Genomic DNA, 16,364 nt, shown 5'->3' on the forward strand with positions numbered 1-16,364 from the left:
TGGAATTCTTCATCTAGTTACAAAGGGATAGATAGGTCTCTAATCTCCACATTTCACAGCTGAGGAAAAGACACAGCCCTCAGACAGGCTGTGGATGAGGTGGAGGAGACAGAAGCCGAACCTCTGATCCAAAGACATCCTCAAGGAGCTTTCTGGAATGAGAGAGAGTTCCCCATAGCAGACTCATGGCCATCAGACCTCATCAGAATGCAACAAAAAGGCAAAGGAAACTACCCCACACCAGTGAGTCAGTCACCAGAGACCCCGACCCTTCCAGTGACTTCCAGCAACTCCTGGCCCCCACGCCTCTCACCAGTCTCTCCTCCAGGACTCCCACCCTTTCCCCCACTCCGGGGACCCCCAGCCTCCACCCCTCCCATCCAGCGCCCTCCTCTGGCCTAGCCCTTTTTCTTCTCTCCCTCTTGTCTGCCCCACTTCCCCCGGGTCCCCCAAGTTCCGGCCACCCTCATCCAGGTTCCCCCAGCCTCCACCCCTCTGTCACCCCTAATCCTAATGAACCATGCCCCAACCAGAAGAGTGGTATGTTGGCCTTGCTGGGCTAAACGGTTTGACCCCTCAGCGGTGCAGGGGTTCCTGAACTGGGGGCTGCCCAGATCCTGTAACCAGTTCCTATGGCGCCAGCCGGGTGAGTTTCCTGTCAGTGCTTTCCTGCTGGGGGCAGGCACCGGAGGGCTCCTGGCCATAGGTGAGTACAGAGCAGAGGTCAGAGGTGGGGCACACCTTTTGACCTTTGGCTGAACCCTGTATCTTTAGGTCTCTTTCAGCTTCTGGTGAACCCTATGAACATCTATGAAGGTCAGAAGATGGTGACGTTGTACAGCTTGGTGGGTTAGTGCTGGGCTAAGAGCAGGGATGCAGCACAGCCCTGGGTACCCAGGAAGGAATCTCTTCTTGTTTCTTTTGTTCCCAAGTGTCCCTTGTAATTTTAGCCTCGTCTTGGGTTTTGAGGGGAGATCAGAGTCTACAGAAGACACAGTCCTTCCCTGCAAGCTTCTCCCCAATCTGAGGGACTCCCTATTAACCCCTGTGTGTGTGATCGGTCATGTCCGACTCTTCACAACCCCTCAGACTGTAGCCTGCCAGGCTTCTCTGTCCATAGGATTCTCCAGGCAAGAATACTGGAGTAGGTTGCCATTTCCTCCTCCAGAGATTAACCCCCATGATGAACCCCAAAACCATTCATAATCCCCATCTCTCCTGAGCTCTCTGATCTCGTTCCTGCTGCTTCTGATCAATTCATTCACTCATTCATTTAGCACTAACTGAGCACCTGCTGAGGATCCATTCAGCAGTGAACAGGGTTGACAAGCACTCAGCCCACTTTTTAAATTTTAGACCCCTAGAGCTGATAATATATATAACAAGCATTACATACACATACATACATTGTGGTATATAGTGCGTACATGTGTGCATATATATGTATGTACAGTGACTGCTATAAATTTATAATGATTTCTTTTTTAATTGACATATAGTTGATGTACAATATTATGTTAATTTCAGGTGTACGATATAGTGGTGATTTGACACTTGCATACATTATAAAATGATCACCACAGTAAGGCTAAGAACATCTTTCCCCGTACAGTTTTTACAATATTATTGAGCATGTTGTTTTCAATTGAAGTACAGTTAACTTGACATGTTATATTAGTTTCAGGTATACAACATTTTGATTCAGTATCCTTATAGATTATACTCCATTTAAAGTTATTATAAAATATTGGCCATATTTCCTATTGACCAAATTCCTTGTTATAGATCTCTGACTTATTTATTATATAACTGGAGGCTGTACCTCTTAATTCCTTTTAACTATTCCCCACCACACACCCAGTTTTTTCAGAGTTTACATTCTCTTTCCAGTTTACATTCTAGTGGAAAGAGTTAGACAATAAATGAAGAAATAGACGAGAACATTTTGGATGGTTACAAGTGGTATGAAAAACATAAACTAGGGGAACGTGACAGAAAGGGATTAGGAGCTAGCTGGGGAGTAGTCAGGAAAGGCTTCTTAGAGAAGGTGACGTGTGAAGGGAGACTTGTATCAAGAGGTGCTGAGCCACAAGAACAGAAAATCCACCTGAAAGTGGTTTAACCATAGAGGAAATTTATCATCTCATTTAACAAGTTTCAAGGTAGATTAGTTTTGGAATTTGGATAATTTGGCACCTCAGTAAACCCACCAAGGACCAAGCTTCCTTTTGACTTTTTTCTCTGACATTTTTGGCCTGGAGATCATTCCTCTTCAGGTCACAAAATGGCTGCAGCAAATCCAGACACCATGTCCCCACATGACAATATCAAAAGACCAGGGCATTCCTTCCTCGTGTCTCCCGTAAGAACAAAGAACTTCCTGTAACCCCCCAGCCGACTTCCCCCACACCTCTTTGATCCGAACTGCAGCATGTGTCCTTTCTAACCCTCTCCCAGGCAAGGGGCACGGACGTGGCATCATCCCCAGCTCACTGAATCAACTCCCTCGATGTGGCTCCAACAGGAAACTACTTTCTCTCTGACCACTGTTTTTCAACGTTTCTCCCCACGGATGACCTCTCACACAGACCCTTAGCTTTCTGGTGATTTAAATCTAGAAGATCTAGTCTTGCTTCAGTAATCATGACTATTTTCGGGGCTTAAAAGGTCCAGTCCGGTCTACGTCAAGATTTCAATCTCACATCATTCTCAAACATCTTCCCTTCTGACCACGCCCTTGCCCCGAAGCGCAGGCCTGATCCGTGGAGTGGGGTCCTGCGGCGGACAAGAGGCACAGCCTGCTCACTCACTTTTTTTCTCCACTTCCTTCCCTTTCTGGCTCTTCTGATGTCAGAAAGGGGATTAGAAGAATTAGAGGAAAAGGGACAAAAGTCTGAAGTCATCGATACTGTTAGAATTCCCCCGCCTCTGTACGGCACTCCCTCACACCCTGGTCGTCTCAGGGGGCCCTGTTCACAGTCTGGCTGGAGGCTCTGTGTGGACTGCGCTGGGCCCAGTTTCCTGCTGAGGGCAGTTCTATTTGACTGACCTTGAACGAAGCTCCCTGTAGTTCCTACAGGCCACCCGCAGACTCTTATTTTTGGATGGCTCCCCCTAAACAGGCAACCCTCTGAGATGGGACCCCCACAGATGGCTTTGAGGCCCGCTGCCCTCTCTACTTCCCAGGTGGCACCAGTGGTAAAGAACCCACCTGCCAATGCAGGAGACATAAGAGACGCAGTTTTGATCCCTGGGTTGGGAAGATCCCCTGAAGGAGGGCATGGCAACCCACTCCAGTATTCACGTCTGCAGAATACCATGGACAGAGGAGCCTGGCGGGCTGCAGTCCACGGGGTCGCAAAGAGTCTGGATGATGGAGGCGACTTAACATGCCCTCTATATGTGCGCTTGACCCAAAGGAAATGGCCTTGCCCTCCCAAACGGGAAGCGCAGGACCCCTTGAAGTTGCCCCTCCCCGTCATGATGAGAGTACCACTCTCCATGTGCATGGCTTCCCCCATACTCCTGGGAGGCCCTGCTGCCCTCATCAGTGAACGCTCCTCCCTCTCTGTGCTCTGGGGCAGCCCTGGGGTGGCCCTGCCAGGCTCTGCAGCTCAGCGAGTGTCCAGTTGGGAGGGGTAAGCCGGGTTCCCCTTCTTGCAACACCAGCCTCAGAAGGGTGCTCTCGGAGTCTGTCACTTGCCATGGGGAAGTGAACACCCATCCTCTCCACAGCCTCTCCTCCTGTGTCTGCCTGCTCTAACCACTTCCCTCCACTTCCAGATAATTCCGATTTCTGGCTCTGTCTTTGTCTAGGCCGGTTGGGGTAGAGGGATGAGACACCAGTTCTGCTCTTTGGGGAATGCCAGATAGCAAACTCCATGAGGCTCTCTTTAGAAGGTAGAGCAGCCCTCGGTCAACAATCACCCTCAGAAAATAGGGTGACTGTTTGTCAACTATCATCCTCAGCTTGAGCCTTGGCCAAAAGGCCAAGACCACAGAATCACCCCCATTTCTATATCCTACTACAGCATGCTTGGGTTAGACGGATCCAGATTTACCCCCAGGGGCCAGGGTAGGGACAGGCCATTGCCCTGGAACAAAACCCAAGTTGTGTTAGCAAGGAAGAAGGGAGAACAAACCATGGGGTGGCACCTGACAGGGTTTGCAGCAAACCTGTATGACAAGGTAGAGCCGGCCAGGTGAAGACTAGGGGGAGGAGTGCTCCTGGCAGGGGGAACAGCCGGGGCAAAGACCTGAGAGGACGCATGAGCTTGGCAAATTCCAGAAACAGCAACAAGGCCAGTGTGGGCGGACGTGGTGGGCGAAGGGCTGAATAGGATGAGATCACCTCAGAAGGCGGGAAGGGGCCAGATCACGAGAGTCTGGTGATCGTGTTCGAGGAGTCCGGATTTGATCCCAAGCAGAGATGGGAAGTTATTGCATGGTTTCAAGCAGAACAGGGACCACGATCCGATTTTTGTTTTTGTAAGATCATTCTGGCTGCCTCATGAAAATTGGCATCTAGGTTAGCAAGAGAGGAAGTAAGGGGCGAGGCAGCTCCATGAGGGATGCTGGGGACTCCGTGCCGGCAGAGCCGATGGAGAGAAGGGCACGGACTAGGGATCTGCCTCAGCCATCTTTGGGAGAACACGCCATCCACACAGGAATCTTCTAGGTTCCCTGACCAGTTTATGCTACTCCTTTGGCTTGGAATGCCTCACAACACTTACTCATCGTCCAGGCCCAGCTGTCACATCGCCTGCTTTGTCCAGCCTTCCCAGCCCCACCCCTCCCCACAGAAGTGCCTGCTCCCTCCCAGGCTCCCACAGCTCTCCAGAAGCACCTCCCTGTGCACTGAGCTTTTGGTGTTGTAGTCATTTGTTTACCCGTCTGTCTCTCTCCCTGGATTATGAACTTCAAGGAGCTCACTGTCTCCCTTCAGAGACCACAGGGAGACACATGTGAAACTGCTAAAGCACACCAGGAGGCACACAACTAAAGGCTGAAATCAGGGACAGAGCTGTAGGTGTCAGAGCACAGGGAATATCGAGGGGGCTGTGACCTCTCTTCCGACTGCTCTGGGCACCGGTGTCTGTTTCCAGAATCCACCTCTTGCTCTCTCTGCCCCCTCGGTACCTAGGGTACCTTTGAGTCCAGCCTGGAAAACGAAAGTGTTGGCCCCCTTCCCTAACACACACTCGTATATACGCAGCAAGTCATCACTGACCCTGGCTTTTCAACCTCTGGCCTCCTCTCCAAGCCCTTCTGGAGGTTGGCACACAGTCGAACTCTATAAACGGCTGTTCAATAGATGAATGCATGAGTGGCCTGAAGGCCTATCAGAGCCAGAGTGAATGGGACAAGGGCAGTACGGTGATGGTTCTAGAAAGGAGTTGTGGGAGGCGGGTGCTCTGCTAAACTTGGTGGGGGAGGCAGCTTCCTTATTCTGCCTCACCACTTCCTGGGCTCTCCTGGCAGGCTTGGGGGTCGTAGGCTGGGGGACCTCGCCTCACATTCGCTGTGCCAGCCTTCTGCTAATACCCAAGATGCTGGGCAAAGAAGGCAGGCTCTTTGTACTGGGATATGCCTTGGCCGCCATCTGTGAGGGTGAGTGTGTGCCCCTGGGTGCCAGTTAGTGACACTGAAGCGGTGACTCTGGGTGGGCTATCCATTGAGAGCCAGGCGTGGTAAAGAACAAAGAGTGGGGGTCTAATCCCAGCTGTTCTGACTGTGTGTCACCTGAGAGAGTTCCTCTGAGCCTCTTTCATTTACCAAAGGGGGGAAAAAAAATCAGGGGTTGAATGAGATGACCTCTCACCAGCTTCTGGGCCCCATCAATGTACAGTTCTAGAAGGTGGTCACCACCCGCAGAGTGGGAGCTCAGGATGGGCTGAAGAGAGTTAATTGGCTCTAGAGGGAGGTAATCTACTGGGGCATCTTCCCCCAGGACCAGTGGCCAACCTGCGGCACAACCTCAACGAGGTGATAGCATCGCTTGGCTGCACCGTGGAGCTGCAGGTCAACAACACCCGCACAGCGTGGCGCGTCTCCACAGCCCCCCTGCGGGCAGTGTTCAAGGACTTGCTGGTCAGGACCCTACACGGGCAGGGTCTAGGGGTCCCTCTCCCCACAGGGCCTAGATGACCTGAGTTGAGAGCTGGGACCCTGGACTTATAGTTTCACAGCAGGGCGAGTGGTACCGGCGTTTGGGGCAGAACTGTTCCCAAACATTGCAGGATGTGCTCTGGTCTCTGGGCACTAAATGGCAGAAGAGCTCCTACCCTCCCTGGCCACTGGGACACATCCTACACACATTCCCAAACACCCAAGTCGATAGTGCTCTGGGCGGCTGAGCTAGAATGTCAGGAAACTGGGGGCCCTGGCCGTGAGGAGTTTGGAAACTTGGAGGGTCAGGGGATGAGGGAATAGGGTACTGGAGGACTGAAGACTGGGATCTGGGAAAAATGGAAAGTTGAGGGGTTGGGGAGACGAGGACCTTGGGGCTTCGGAGTTGGGACAGCGGCGATGGCGCAGTGGCCTGAGAGAGTAGTGATGAGGGCTGAAGTCAAGGGCCCGGGGAACCTTCCTTGACTAGCAAGGATCCGGAATGGGAGGCCTTGGGAGGAGCTGGGAGCCTGGGAGGTGAGTGGAGCAGAGGCCCCTGGGGAGGGGAGAGGGCTCCCAGGGACTACAAACAGTGGGGAATCTGAGATGAGAGCCCGTCTCCAGGCCTTGGCTCCTTACAGCTGAAGGTAAGAGCCCGAGGCTGGGCTGAAGGGGACGGACAGGCTGTCGGGCACAGAAGCTCCAAGTTGCCATGCCTGACCCCTTTCCTGCCTCCAACCCCAGAGCAGCAAAGAGTCACTGAAAGCGGAGACTCAGAACATCACCAGCTCCTTTGAGGAACTGGATGCCCAGGTGAACAGTGAGAGCGGATTCTCCCCCAAGGATGCCGAGGGCTCGGAGACAGCCCCGGGTGGAGCGGCCCCGCTTGCCTCAGCCTCCAGACACCACCTCTCTACACAGAAGATGTACGAGCTGAAGACTAAGCTGCGCTGCTCCCGTGAGCGGGGGTCCCTGGGCAGGGCAGGGGCCCGGGCGTCGGCTCAGGGTGTGGGCACCTCAGAGCCCCGTTGGCCCTTCCTGCAGATGTGGTGAACAAGGCTATGCTCAGCTGCCGCCGCTGGTTTGACCAGAAGCATGGAGTGTGTATGCAGCGCATCTGGGTGCCCCTCCTTAACCACCTACTCTGCCTGCCCATGAAGTTCAAGTTCTTCTGCAGCATTGCCAAGGGTGAGCACAGAGGCAGGAGGGTGGGGAGCACCAGGGCTAGGGACCTGAGTCCTGGGGGACCCTGGGAAGATGTCGGGCAGGAAGGCAGTCAGGAGGGGCTGCTTTTGGCTCTGAGGACGTGGCATCTTTAGGGCCCCGCGCCTCCAGCTGACCAGATTTGTGACTCAGGTAAGTTCCTGCTTTGTCTCTTCATCTGAAAGATGGGCATCCCATTAGGGGTCTTGAGGATTTAAGGAGGTAATGCACATAAAGCAGCTAATAGAGCCAGCACATGGAGGAACTGCTCTGCTGAGTGTTGGCTATCATAATTAGAGTTTGGTACAGTTATAGACAGGTGAAAAAATTGGGGGGAAGAATTCAAGGGGAGTGAAGAAGGGAAAAACTCAAGGTGGTAGAAAGCCATTGGCAGGGAATTCCCCTTTAGTCCAGTTGTTAAGACTCCAACGGTTAGGACTCCGAGCTGTCACTGCCAAGAGCCAAGGTTCAATCCCTGGCCTGGGAACTAAGATTCCATAAGTCGCACCAAAAGACGAAGAGAAAGAAAGAAAGCCACGAGCAGAGGGACATGAACAGAGGGTCACGGAAAGGGAGGGCTGGGTGCCGGGCACAGGAGGCCCCTGACTTGGCCCCACTGCCCGCCAGCGATGGAAGTTTGGTGCCTTACCCGCATCCCAGTGGAAGGCAACTTTGGGCAGACCTATGACTCCCTCAACCAGTCTATTCATGGCCTGGAGGGGGAATTCTCAGCGACTATTAACCTCAAGGTAAGAGATGGGCAGTGGGAGGAGGAGGGCACAGGGCCCAGGGGGTGTCCAGCCTGTGGGAAGGGTCAGCCAGGTGCGCGAGGGTGTCAGCTCACAGAGGTGTGGAGGAGCAAGACTGTGTCAAGGAGGGCGGCGGACAGAGGCAGAGGCCCCCCTGAAGCTCCCGGGAGGAGGAGAGCAGAGGAAAGCATCCGGGGGAGAGAGCCACAGACAGCCCGGGAAGCTGGGTCTGGGCCTCTGAGGCGGCGCCTGTCCGTCCCCCAGGAGGAGAAGCGGGCTGGGGTGCTGGGCCTCAACACGAGCTGGACACACGTGAGCACCGAGTTGCGGGGCTACGTGAGACGCCGGGAGGCCCAGCTCGAGTGGGCCCTGGGGCTGCTGCACGTGCTGCTCTCCTGCGCCTTCCTGCTGGTCCTCCATGCGTGAGTCCTCAGCCTCTGCCCCGGCCGGCCTCCCGCCGACGAGCCCTGAGGCAGGCCTAGGAATGGAGCTGCAGAGCCCTCCTCCGACTGAATCCCAATGCTCTTCGCCTTTGACTTTGCCTTTTTACAAAGCCGGCCTCGTTGTTTACACAAAGTTAAAGGAAATGTGGACATTTTGTCAGAAGAAACGTTACCCCATGTTCCCACCACCTTAAAAGGGCGACCGTCTTCATTTATCTGCCTCCTTCCGGCCTTTATCCCAACGCTGACTTTTTTTTTTTTTAACTTTTAGCTTTGACTTTTGATTTTTTTTTCTTGCCCTTCATATTCCCCTTGGCTCTGACTTTGTGCCATTTTTATCGTCCAATTCTGCTTTCATTTTCTCCCGCCTGCTGTGTTGGCAGCTACTTTCCCTCCATTTGGACCAAAGTCCTCAACCCCACCCAGCCTGGCGTCCAGCTGGGCTGCCCTGGGCCTCACTCTGCTTCCCTGCGGACCTCTGGACCCTCTGTTTCCTGTCTCTAGCCCCATGTGCCTGAGAGGGGCAGGGGCTAGACAAGGGCGGCCGCAGGGGCTCTTGCTCTTTCTGACCCTGTTTGTGGGGCCTAGATTGCAAGTCTAGTTTATGTGTGTGTCCAGAGCCCTGTGGGAGGACAGAGATGAATGAGCCATAGTTCTGCCCTCAAGACGCTCATGGTTGAGGGAAAGCAGAAGAGGCGTCTACAGACAGAGATGATTCAAAGCCTGTACTATGGACAGATATGGGAGCTGAGGAAGTGCCGCTGAAAGGGCCATAACTGAGCTTCAAAAGGCTGCAGATGGGGAGCCACAGCCAAGAAGAGGAAAAGTATTCTCTTGGGTCAGGAATCCAGCCTTTGTGGGATGTGGAAGGCAGAGGCTGTGGTTGAGGACCCAGCATAGTCAGAACAGTCTGGAAATCCCTGCAGGAGGGCCCTGAACTGCCCCCCAGTGGCAAGGTTACAGGCTATACTGGAGCAGCCTGGAGGCAGGGAGGCCAAGGTGGGTCAGAGGTTAGCGAGCCAGGCTGGAACGGGGGTGGGGTGGGGGCGTGGCAGGAAGTTGGCCTGAAATAGAGGGAGGTGGGGGAAGGTGCAGAGCCAGCTTGCGGAGGGAAGGAAGGAGGTACAGAGTCAAAAGCCACTTCCAGGCTTTCAACCTGGGTGAGGTCACTCATGGAAGGGGCTGAGTTGGGGAGGGGCGGAGACCCGGCTCCGGAGGCCCAGACCCAGCAGTGGTAGGTCTTCCCACAAGGGGGCGCTCACAGTCTTTCTTTGCATTTATAGACATTTCCATCTGAAAGGCAAAGATGTGGATTTTTACAGGGTCCCAGAACCAATAGCATTGGAAATCATGTTTCACAGTTTACAGAGCTTATTTAATGTACTTTTACAGTTTTAAACACATTTCCAACAATTAACATTTTTCCTCAGGAAACTGAAGCATTATGTGGGACTCTGAGTGATACACAGAAAGGCTACGTTTGCGTGTGCACACACGCTCACACAGAAAACATCGCTTTACTCAAGGGTGTATCAGAGGAGACGGGAAATGATGGTTGAAATGAGTTTTGCTTCAAGTGAGCTCCCAGGAGATGTTTTGAGGGCTCAGCCAAGAGGCAGGGGCTTGCGAGGCGAAAGTGGGAGTCAGTGGATCGGGTGATTTCTGAATCCTTGAGGGATTTTCCTTGTCTCCATCCTTTGCTCCTAATGTTTCCGCTGCTGGATATTCTTCCTGGAAGTTCATGCCTGGGAAACCATCCCCTACCTCCCAGGCACACACACGCACTTACACAACCCTCCCCACTACCTCTGATATGTCTCAGCAGTATGTATGTGCATGTTTTTCACTGGACTGTGGGGCTGCTGGACGGCAGGGCAGGGCTTTCCTCTCCTAGGACACAGACGGTGCTTGCTGCATGCTGGGTGGTCGGCTGACTGACCACATCAGGGAAGCCCGTGGTTGGGGGTGGGTAAACGTGGAGGCGATGGAGACACCCTCATCCACAGGTGCTTCTCCTACATGGACAGCTATAATGGGGACATCCGCTTCGACAACGTCTATATCAGCACCTACTTCTGTCAGATCGATGAACGCAGGAAGAAGCTAGTGAGTGTGTGTGGCCTTGCCCAAGAGTGCGCTGTCCCATTCCCTGGGTGGCTTCCTGCTCCAGGAGGGCAGAGGGGAAGAGGAGCAGGTGTTCAGTGTTTCTCACCGTGGGGACGTTTTTCCCAGGGCAAGCAGACGCTGCTGCCACTGCGCAAAGCCGAGAAGAAAACCGTCATCTTCCCCTGGGACCCCATGATCCAGGCCGCAGAAATGAGAAATGTGGTGAGGATGGCACAGAGGGCAGGACCCCAGATCCTACTACAGGTGGAGATCTGAGGGGTGGAGGGCAGAGGGGCCTCAGAGGAGGCCCCATGCCAGGACCAGTGGCACTGCCCAGCTCTGCCCCTCCTGCTCCCTGGCCAGTTACGGGAGCTCATGGAGACACTGCCAGTGCTGCTGCTGCTGCTGCTGCTCTGTGGCCTGGACTGGGCTCTCTACTCCATCTTCGACACTATCCGCCACCACTCCTTCGTGCAGTACTCCTTCCACAGTGAGCCCAGCCCCCACTCCGGACTCCAGGCCCAAGGACACAATCCCCTGGAGAACTCCCGCCCTTGTGCAGCCACCCCACCCCAATTCTTCCAATTTAAAAAAAATTATTTTATTTGGCTGCGTTAGGTCTTAGTTGTGATCATGGGCTTCTCTCTAGTCGTGGCGCACGGCTTCCGGAGCACGGGCTCAGTAGCTGTGGCTGCCAGGCTTAGTTACGTCACGGTGCGTGGGAGCTTAGGTCCCCAACCAGGGATGGAACCCTGCACTGGAAGGCAGACTCTTAACCACGGGACCACGAAGGAGGTCCCCAGTTCTGTCATTTCCTTCTGCTTCTCAGCCCCTACCTGCCCACCTTAGGGTCAAATATCAGCCCTGCAACTTGACGGCTGTTACTGGGAGCCTCAGGTTCCACTCCCCTTTGTATCTGTCAAAAGGAGGCATTAGGAATCAAGGAAGGGATGGGAAGTCCTGTGCAGTTGAGAAGTATTGCTATGCCTTGACCCCTCCCCTCTGTCCAGTCCCCATCCTGACCCATCTCCTTAACTCCAACTCTATCCTGACTCTCCCACTCCCCCCACACACCACGACCCCTATCCTGGCATCAGGCAGTCATAAACTGGAAGTGAAAGTCGGGGGAGACTCCATGCTTGCCCGGCTTCTTCGGAATACCATTGGAGCCCTGAACACCTCCTCCGAGATGGTAGTGGACTCAAACAACATGCGTGAGTGATGCTGAAAGTTTGGATCAGAGGAATTGATGGCTGGGGGCCAGGGGAGAGGAGGCCGGGGGGTGTTTCCAAGACGAAGAGTTAGGGGACCGGGCCTTGGCTATGGTGAAATGGGGGTCGGTGTGTTTGCATTGGAGAATCTGAGTTGGAAACATCAGGTCAAGCTTGAAGGACTGGAGGATGACAGGTTTGGGTCAGAGGAGTCCAGAGGGTCCCCCAAGGTCCCAGCCCTCTGGAGCAATGCCATTCAATAGAACTTTCTGCCATGATGGAAAATTTCTACATCTGTGCCATGCTGAACAAATAGCTTCCTGGGCCTATCAACTGCAATGCTGACAACACAGCTCTGCAGGGTGAGGGGCAGGCGGGAAGATAACAGGGTAATCAGAGACATAACCCACACCCCATGAGCATGGGGAATTCAGTCCAGAGTTGAGGCCAGCTGGTGCTGGCCGTACCCCTGACAGGCCCACCTCCTCCCCCAGCCTGCCTGCCCCAGCCTGTGTCCCTGAGCACCAGGGCCTATTTGAAAGCAGCACTACCCAGTGGCCTCCTAGTGTGTCTCTGCCTGCTGCAGGCTTTCGGCTACCGGCTCCGGAGGGTCATCGCAGCCTTCTACTTCCCCAAGGTGCGCCTCCCACAACCTCTCCATGCTTAGGTGTGCACACACCAGCCTGCACCCAGCTCCCCACCAGCCCCACCTTGGGGGATGGCTTCCTCCTCTGTACTGTCTCCTTGGCCCCAGCGAGAGAAGAAGCGGATCCTGTTCCTCTACAATGATCTCTTGAGGAAGAGAGCAGCCTTCACCCAGCTGAGGAGGGCTACCATCGTAAGGCGGGCAAGACAGCAGAGGGCTCCAGTAAGTCCAGGCCTGCGCCTCTGGGTCTAAGAACTGGAGTAGGGGGCCATCTCCCCTTAGTCCATCCAGCCCCTACCAAGGTGCCAAGTCTACTGACGCTCAGTGAGTTCTGATGGGATGCATGCAAAGGCCTTGGTCATCCAGTGCCTAGAGGTCATCCAATGCCTGGAGTTCTGATGGGACGCATGCAAAGGCCTTGGTCATCCAGTGCCTAGAGGTCATCCGGTGCCTGGAGTTCTGATGGAATGCATGCAAAGGCCTTGGTTATCCAGTGCCTAGGGGGTCATCTCTTCTTAGTCCTTCCAGCCCCTACCAAGGTCCCAAGTCTACTGACGCTCAGTGAGTTCTGATGGGATCCATGCAAAGGCCTTGGTCATCCAGTGCCTGGAGTTCTGATGGGATGGATGCAAAGGCCTTGGTCATCCAGTGGCTGGAGGTCATCCAGTGCCTGGAGTTCTGATGGGATGCATGCAAAGGCCTTGGTCATCCAGTGGCTGGAGGTCATCCAGTGCCTGGAGTTCTGATGGGATGCATGCAAAGGCCTTGGTCATCCAGTGGCTGGAGGTCAAGGCTGTGTCCATATCTGCACCCAGGATTCAGCTCAGCCTGAGATCCTAAGTGGACCATAGGGCTGTGATGTGCTTAGTCACTCAGCCATGTCCGACTCTCTGCAACCCCATGGACTGTAGCCTGCCAGGCTGCTCTGTACTGGAATTCTCCAGGCAAGAATTTTCCAATACTGGAATGGGTTGCCATGCCCTCCTCCAGGGGATCTTCCCAACCCAGGGATCAAACCCAGGTCTCCTGCACTGCAGGTCGATTCTTTACTATCTGAGCCACCAGGGAAGCCCAAGAATACTGGAGTGGGTAACCTATCCCTTCTCCAGGGAATTTTCCTGACCCAGGAATCAAACCGGGTGATTTGCAGGTGAATTCTTTACCAACTGAGCCACCAGGGACACCTGGACCATAGGGAAGCAGGCAAAAAGAAGGAATCAGATTTGATATAGTTGGGTCAAAGAAAAGCAAGACCGGTTCATCAGAAACAAGGGGCCCAAGGCAAAGCCACAGGTTCTTCTGAGAGGACTTCAGATTATAAGCTCAGTGCAGTTCCAACAGAGGGGTGTGGGGGGTGTGGCGGGTGTGAGGAGGTGGCATAGGTGAGGGGACTCAGGTGGGCTGGGGGTCAGGGAGGCCTCATGAAGAGGCATGTGGTATACAGAAAGGGAACACTGTCAGCAGAACCAGGCTCCAGTCCACACGCCCTCATTAAGCTTTGTAACCTTGGCCATGGTCACCACTGGACCTCAGTTTTTCCCTCTGCAGAATGGGGAGGTTGGACAAATCTATGAGGCCTGCTCACTAGAGATCAGTAATAGAGTGGTGGTCGGGTATGAGGCTCTGGTGCCAGAGAGCTTTTTTTTTTTTTTAATATAAAGATATCATTTTTAAAAAAGATATTTATTTACTTATTTGGCCGTGCCAGGTCTCAGATGTGGCATGCAGCATCTTTAGTTGCTGTATGTGAACTCTTAGTTGCAGCAGGTGGGATCTAGTTCCCTGACCAGGGATGGAACCCGGGCCTCCTGCATTTGAAGTCTTAGCCACTGGACCACCAGGGAAATCCCTAGAGAGCCTAGGTTTGAATCCTGGCCCCTCCCCTTATTACTGCGACAATTGTGTGATCTTGACCACTGACTTAAATGTTGAGCCTTGGTTTTTCCCTTCTGTAAAATGGACTTAATTACTCCATCTATTTGTAGTAAGGATTAAGTGAGTTTCACTCATTTAATCATAGTGCAGGTGCATAGCAAGTTCTATATATATGTTAGTTGTCATTGTGTGAAAATGATCACCTCTCCAAGCCATCAATTTTTTCAGCTGAAAAGAGATCTGCCTTACATAGTTATTGTTTGAATTGAATTAATTTACTTACAGTTTCTTGGTATGGGGCCCAATATCCTTTAAAAACGCAAGGAGCAGGCACTCTTATTTAATCAGTCCTTAAAAAGCTCATAAAAGTGAGAGACCATGTTTGCTTAAATTTTTCCTCCAGCTCCTAGACCTCCCCAACTCCCATGACATGCAGTAGAGTCTGGATGAATGTCTGATGAACATTCTGATACTATGGGAGGAGGTGAGCTCCATGTCCTTCTAGTCCATCATCTTGATCCAGATCTCCTAAGAAATTCACTCAAAATAAACATAATGTGATTCCATGACCAGATCATGGAGTTAACTGGATTTTGATGGGCAGATGGAAATGTGAAGGGCATTCATTCCCAGTTGAGGAAGCAGAATGTGCAAGGACTCGGAGTCCAAAGAAAATGCCAAGCAAGTGCCAGGGCTTGAAGTCTAAGGAGAAACTGGCACAGAACATGTAAAGTTCAGGGAGAGGTAAGTGGGAGCAGAGGCTAGAAAGGGACCAGATTGTGGAAGGCTCAGAAGGCCAAGGCCAGGAGTCCTGCCTTTGCTTGGCAGGCAGTGGGGCCCCTGGAGTTTCTTGAGCAAAGAGTGACCTGAGAATTCCTGGAAAACGTGTGGAGAGAGGGTGGGAGACAGAGGGAGTATAATGAGCCAGGCTTGTGATTTGGAATCAGGGTACCTGGATCCAGACAGGTTTTACTGTTGAGTCTGTGCCTTTGGGAAAGTCATTTAACATTTATGAGATTCAGCTTTCTCATCTGTAAAGTAGGAGAACGCAGTAGTGATAGTCTTATCCGCCCTACTCACTTCTCAGCCTCACGGTGAGAATCAAGACGGTTTACGATTTACAAGAGAGTACATGCGATGACGGTTGTTGCTGTTACCGGCTGCATCTTCTCACTCTCCACCACGAAGTGAGGGAGGCTCTCCAGGACCGACTTCCACAGAACCCTTGCCCTCCAGGGCTCTTCTTTGCCAAATCCAGCTTCCTCCAACATATGGGCATAGTCAGGTCTTGAGACTTCAGATGAGAAGCGCTTCTCCAAAAAGAAGCGCTGTTCTGCAGCTCCCCATCTTTCTCGCCTGCTCCCCAACCCGCTCTAAACCCGCCTTGTCTCTCAACAGCGCCGCCATCTGGTTGACATCCTGCACCGCCGCTGCCCGCTCTTGCGCCCCTTGCTGCGCCGCCGATGCGTGGTGTGCCAAGCACCCGAGACGGCCGAGTCCTACGTGTGCCCTACACCGAACTGCGAGGCAGTGTACTGCCGCTCGTGCTGGAATGACATGCGGCAGCGGTGCCCGGTCTGCACACCCAGCGAGGAGCTCTCCTCCTCCGCCTACAGCGACAGCAACGATGATGCTACCTACGCGGAGTGAAGGGGCGTCTTGCTCGCTCTCCCATCCGCTCCTTCCTGTTTAATAAAATGCTTCATACACTCCTGCCGCCCGCGCTTCGCAGGCGTCGGGTACCGGAGGGTGAACTGGGCAGTCGGGAGAACCAGCCCACCTGATCCGGCAGAGCCCGGCTGCGGTCGGGAGAGCGGAGGGCAGTGAAGCTGCTACGAAGGCGTCCTGACCCAGGGCCGGGTGGAGGAGCTACTCCCAAGCCGGTCGGACCGGGCTTCGGCTCCCATCCTGCGCAGCAGCCTGAAGTGGCCGTGCAGAGCAGGGTGAGCAGTGCGGCAGTCGCAGTCAAGGGCTGGATCCACACTTCTGTGGGACCCGGCGCACTGTGGGGGCGGAGCCCTTC

General features: G+C 53.6%; 1 protein-coding gene across 2 annotated transcripts; it reads left to right on the forward strand.

Annotated features, from left to right (window-relative positions):
• Positions 1-76: 76 nt before the first annotated feature.
• Positions 77-16,043, forward strand: DCST1 (DC-STAMP domain containing 1). 2 transcript variants are annotated; one of them, XM_055403379.2, is made up of 16 exons: positions 77-243; positions 581-706; positions 775-849; positions 5,482-5,610; positions 5,951-6,090; positions 6,853-7,066; positions 7,153-7,296; positions 7,939-8,060; positions 8,325-8,482; positions 10,510-10,609; positions 10,736-10,831; positions 10,973-11,099; positions 11,707-11,823; positions 12,315-12,457; positions 12,575-12,688; positions 15,740-16,043. In XM_055403379.2, exons 1-16 carry the CDS (start codon positions 186-188, stop codon positions 15,989-15,991), a joined length of 2,115 nt encoding a protein of 704 aa, XP_055259354.2. In that variant the 5' UTR covers positions 77-185; the 3' UTR covers positions 15,992-16,043. The 2 variants fall into 2 exon arrangements, 1 of the variants encoding a protein (XP_055259354.2); XR_008682823.2 differs by lacking the exons at positions 77-243; positions 581-706; positions 775-849 and having other exon boundaries at positions 4,256-5,610; positions 10,510-10,831; positions 12,407-12,688; positions 15,740-15,877.
• The last annotated feature ends 321 nt before the right edge of the window (positions 16,044-16,364 follow it).

The sequence above is a fragment of the Moschus berezovskii genome, chromosome 4 (genome assembly GCF_049115385.1).
Source record: "Moschus berezovskii isolate FMDL1 chromosome 4, NW_MosBer_1.0, whole genome shotgun sequence".
NCBI lineage: Eukaryota > Metazoa > Chordata > Mammalia > Artiodactyla > Moschidae > Moschus > Moschus berezovskii.

What these genes read in the sequence shown, in the direction of transcription:
- DCST1 (XM_055403379.2), top strand. Translation starts at nt 186, where the DNA reads ATGGCCATCAGACCTCATCAGAATGCAACAAAAAGGCAAAGGAAACTA. An exon ending in GACGTTGTACAGCTTGGTGG is followed by an intron (nt 850 to 5,481) that starts GTTAGTGCTGGG and finishes CTCTCCTGGCAG; the next exon opens with GCTTGGGGGTCGTAGGCTGG. An exon ending in ATGAACGCAGGAAGAAGCTA is followed by an intron (nt 10,610 to 10,735) that starts GTGAGTGTGTGT and finishes CGTTTTTCCCAG; the next exon opens with GGCAAGCAGACGCTGCTGCC.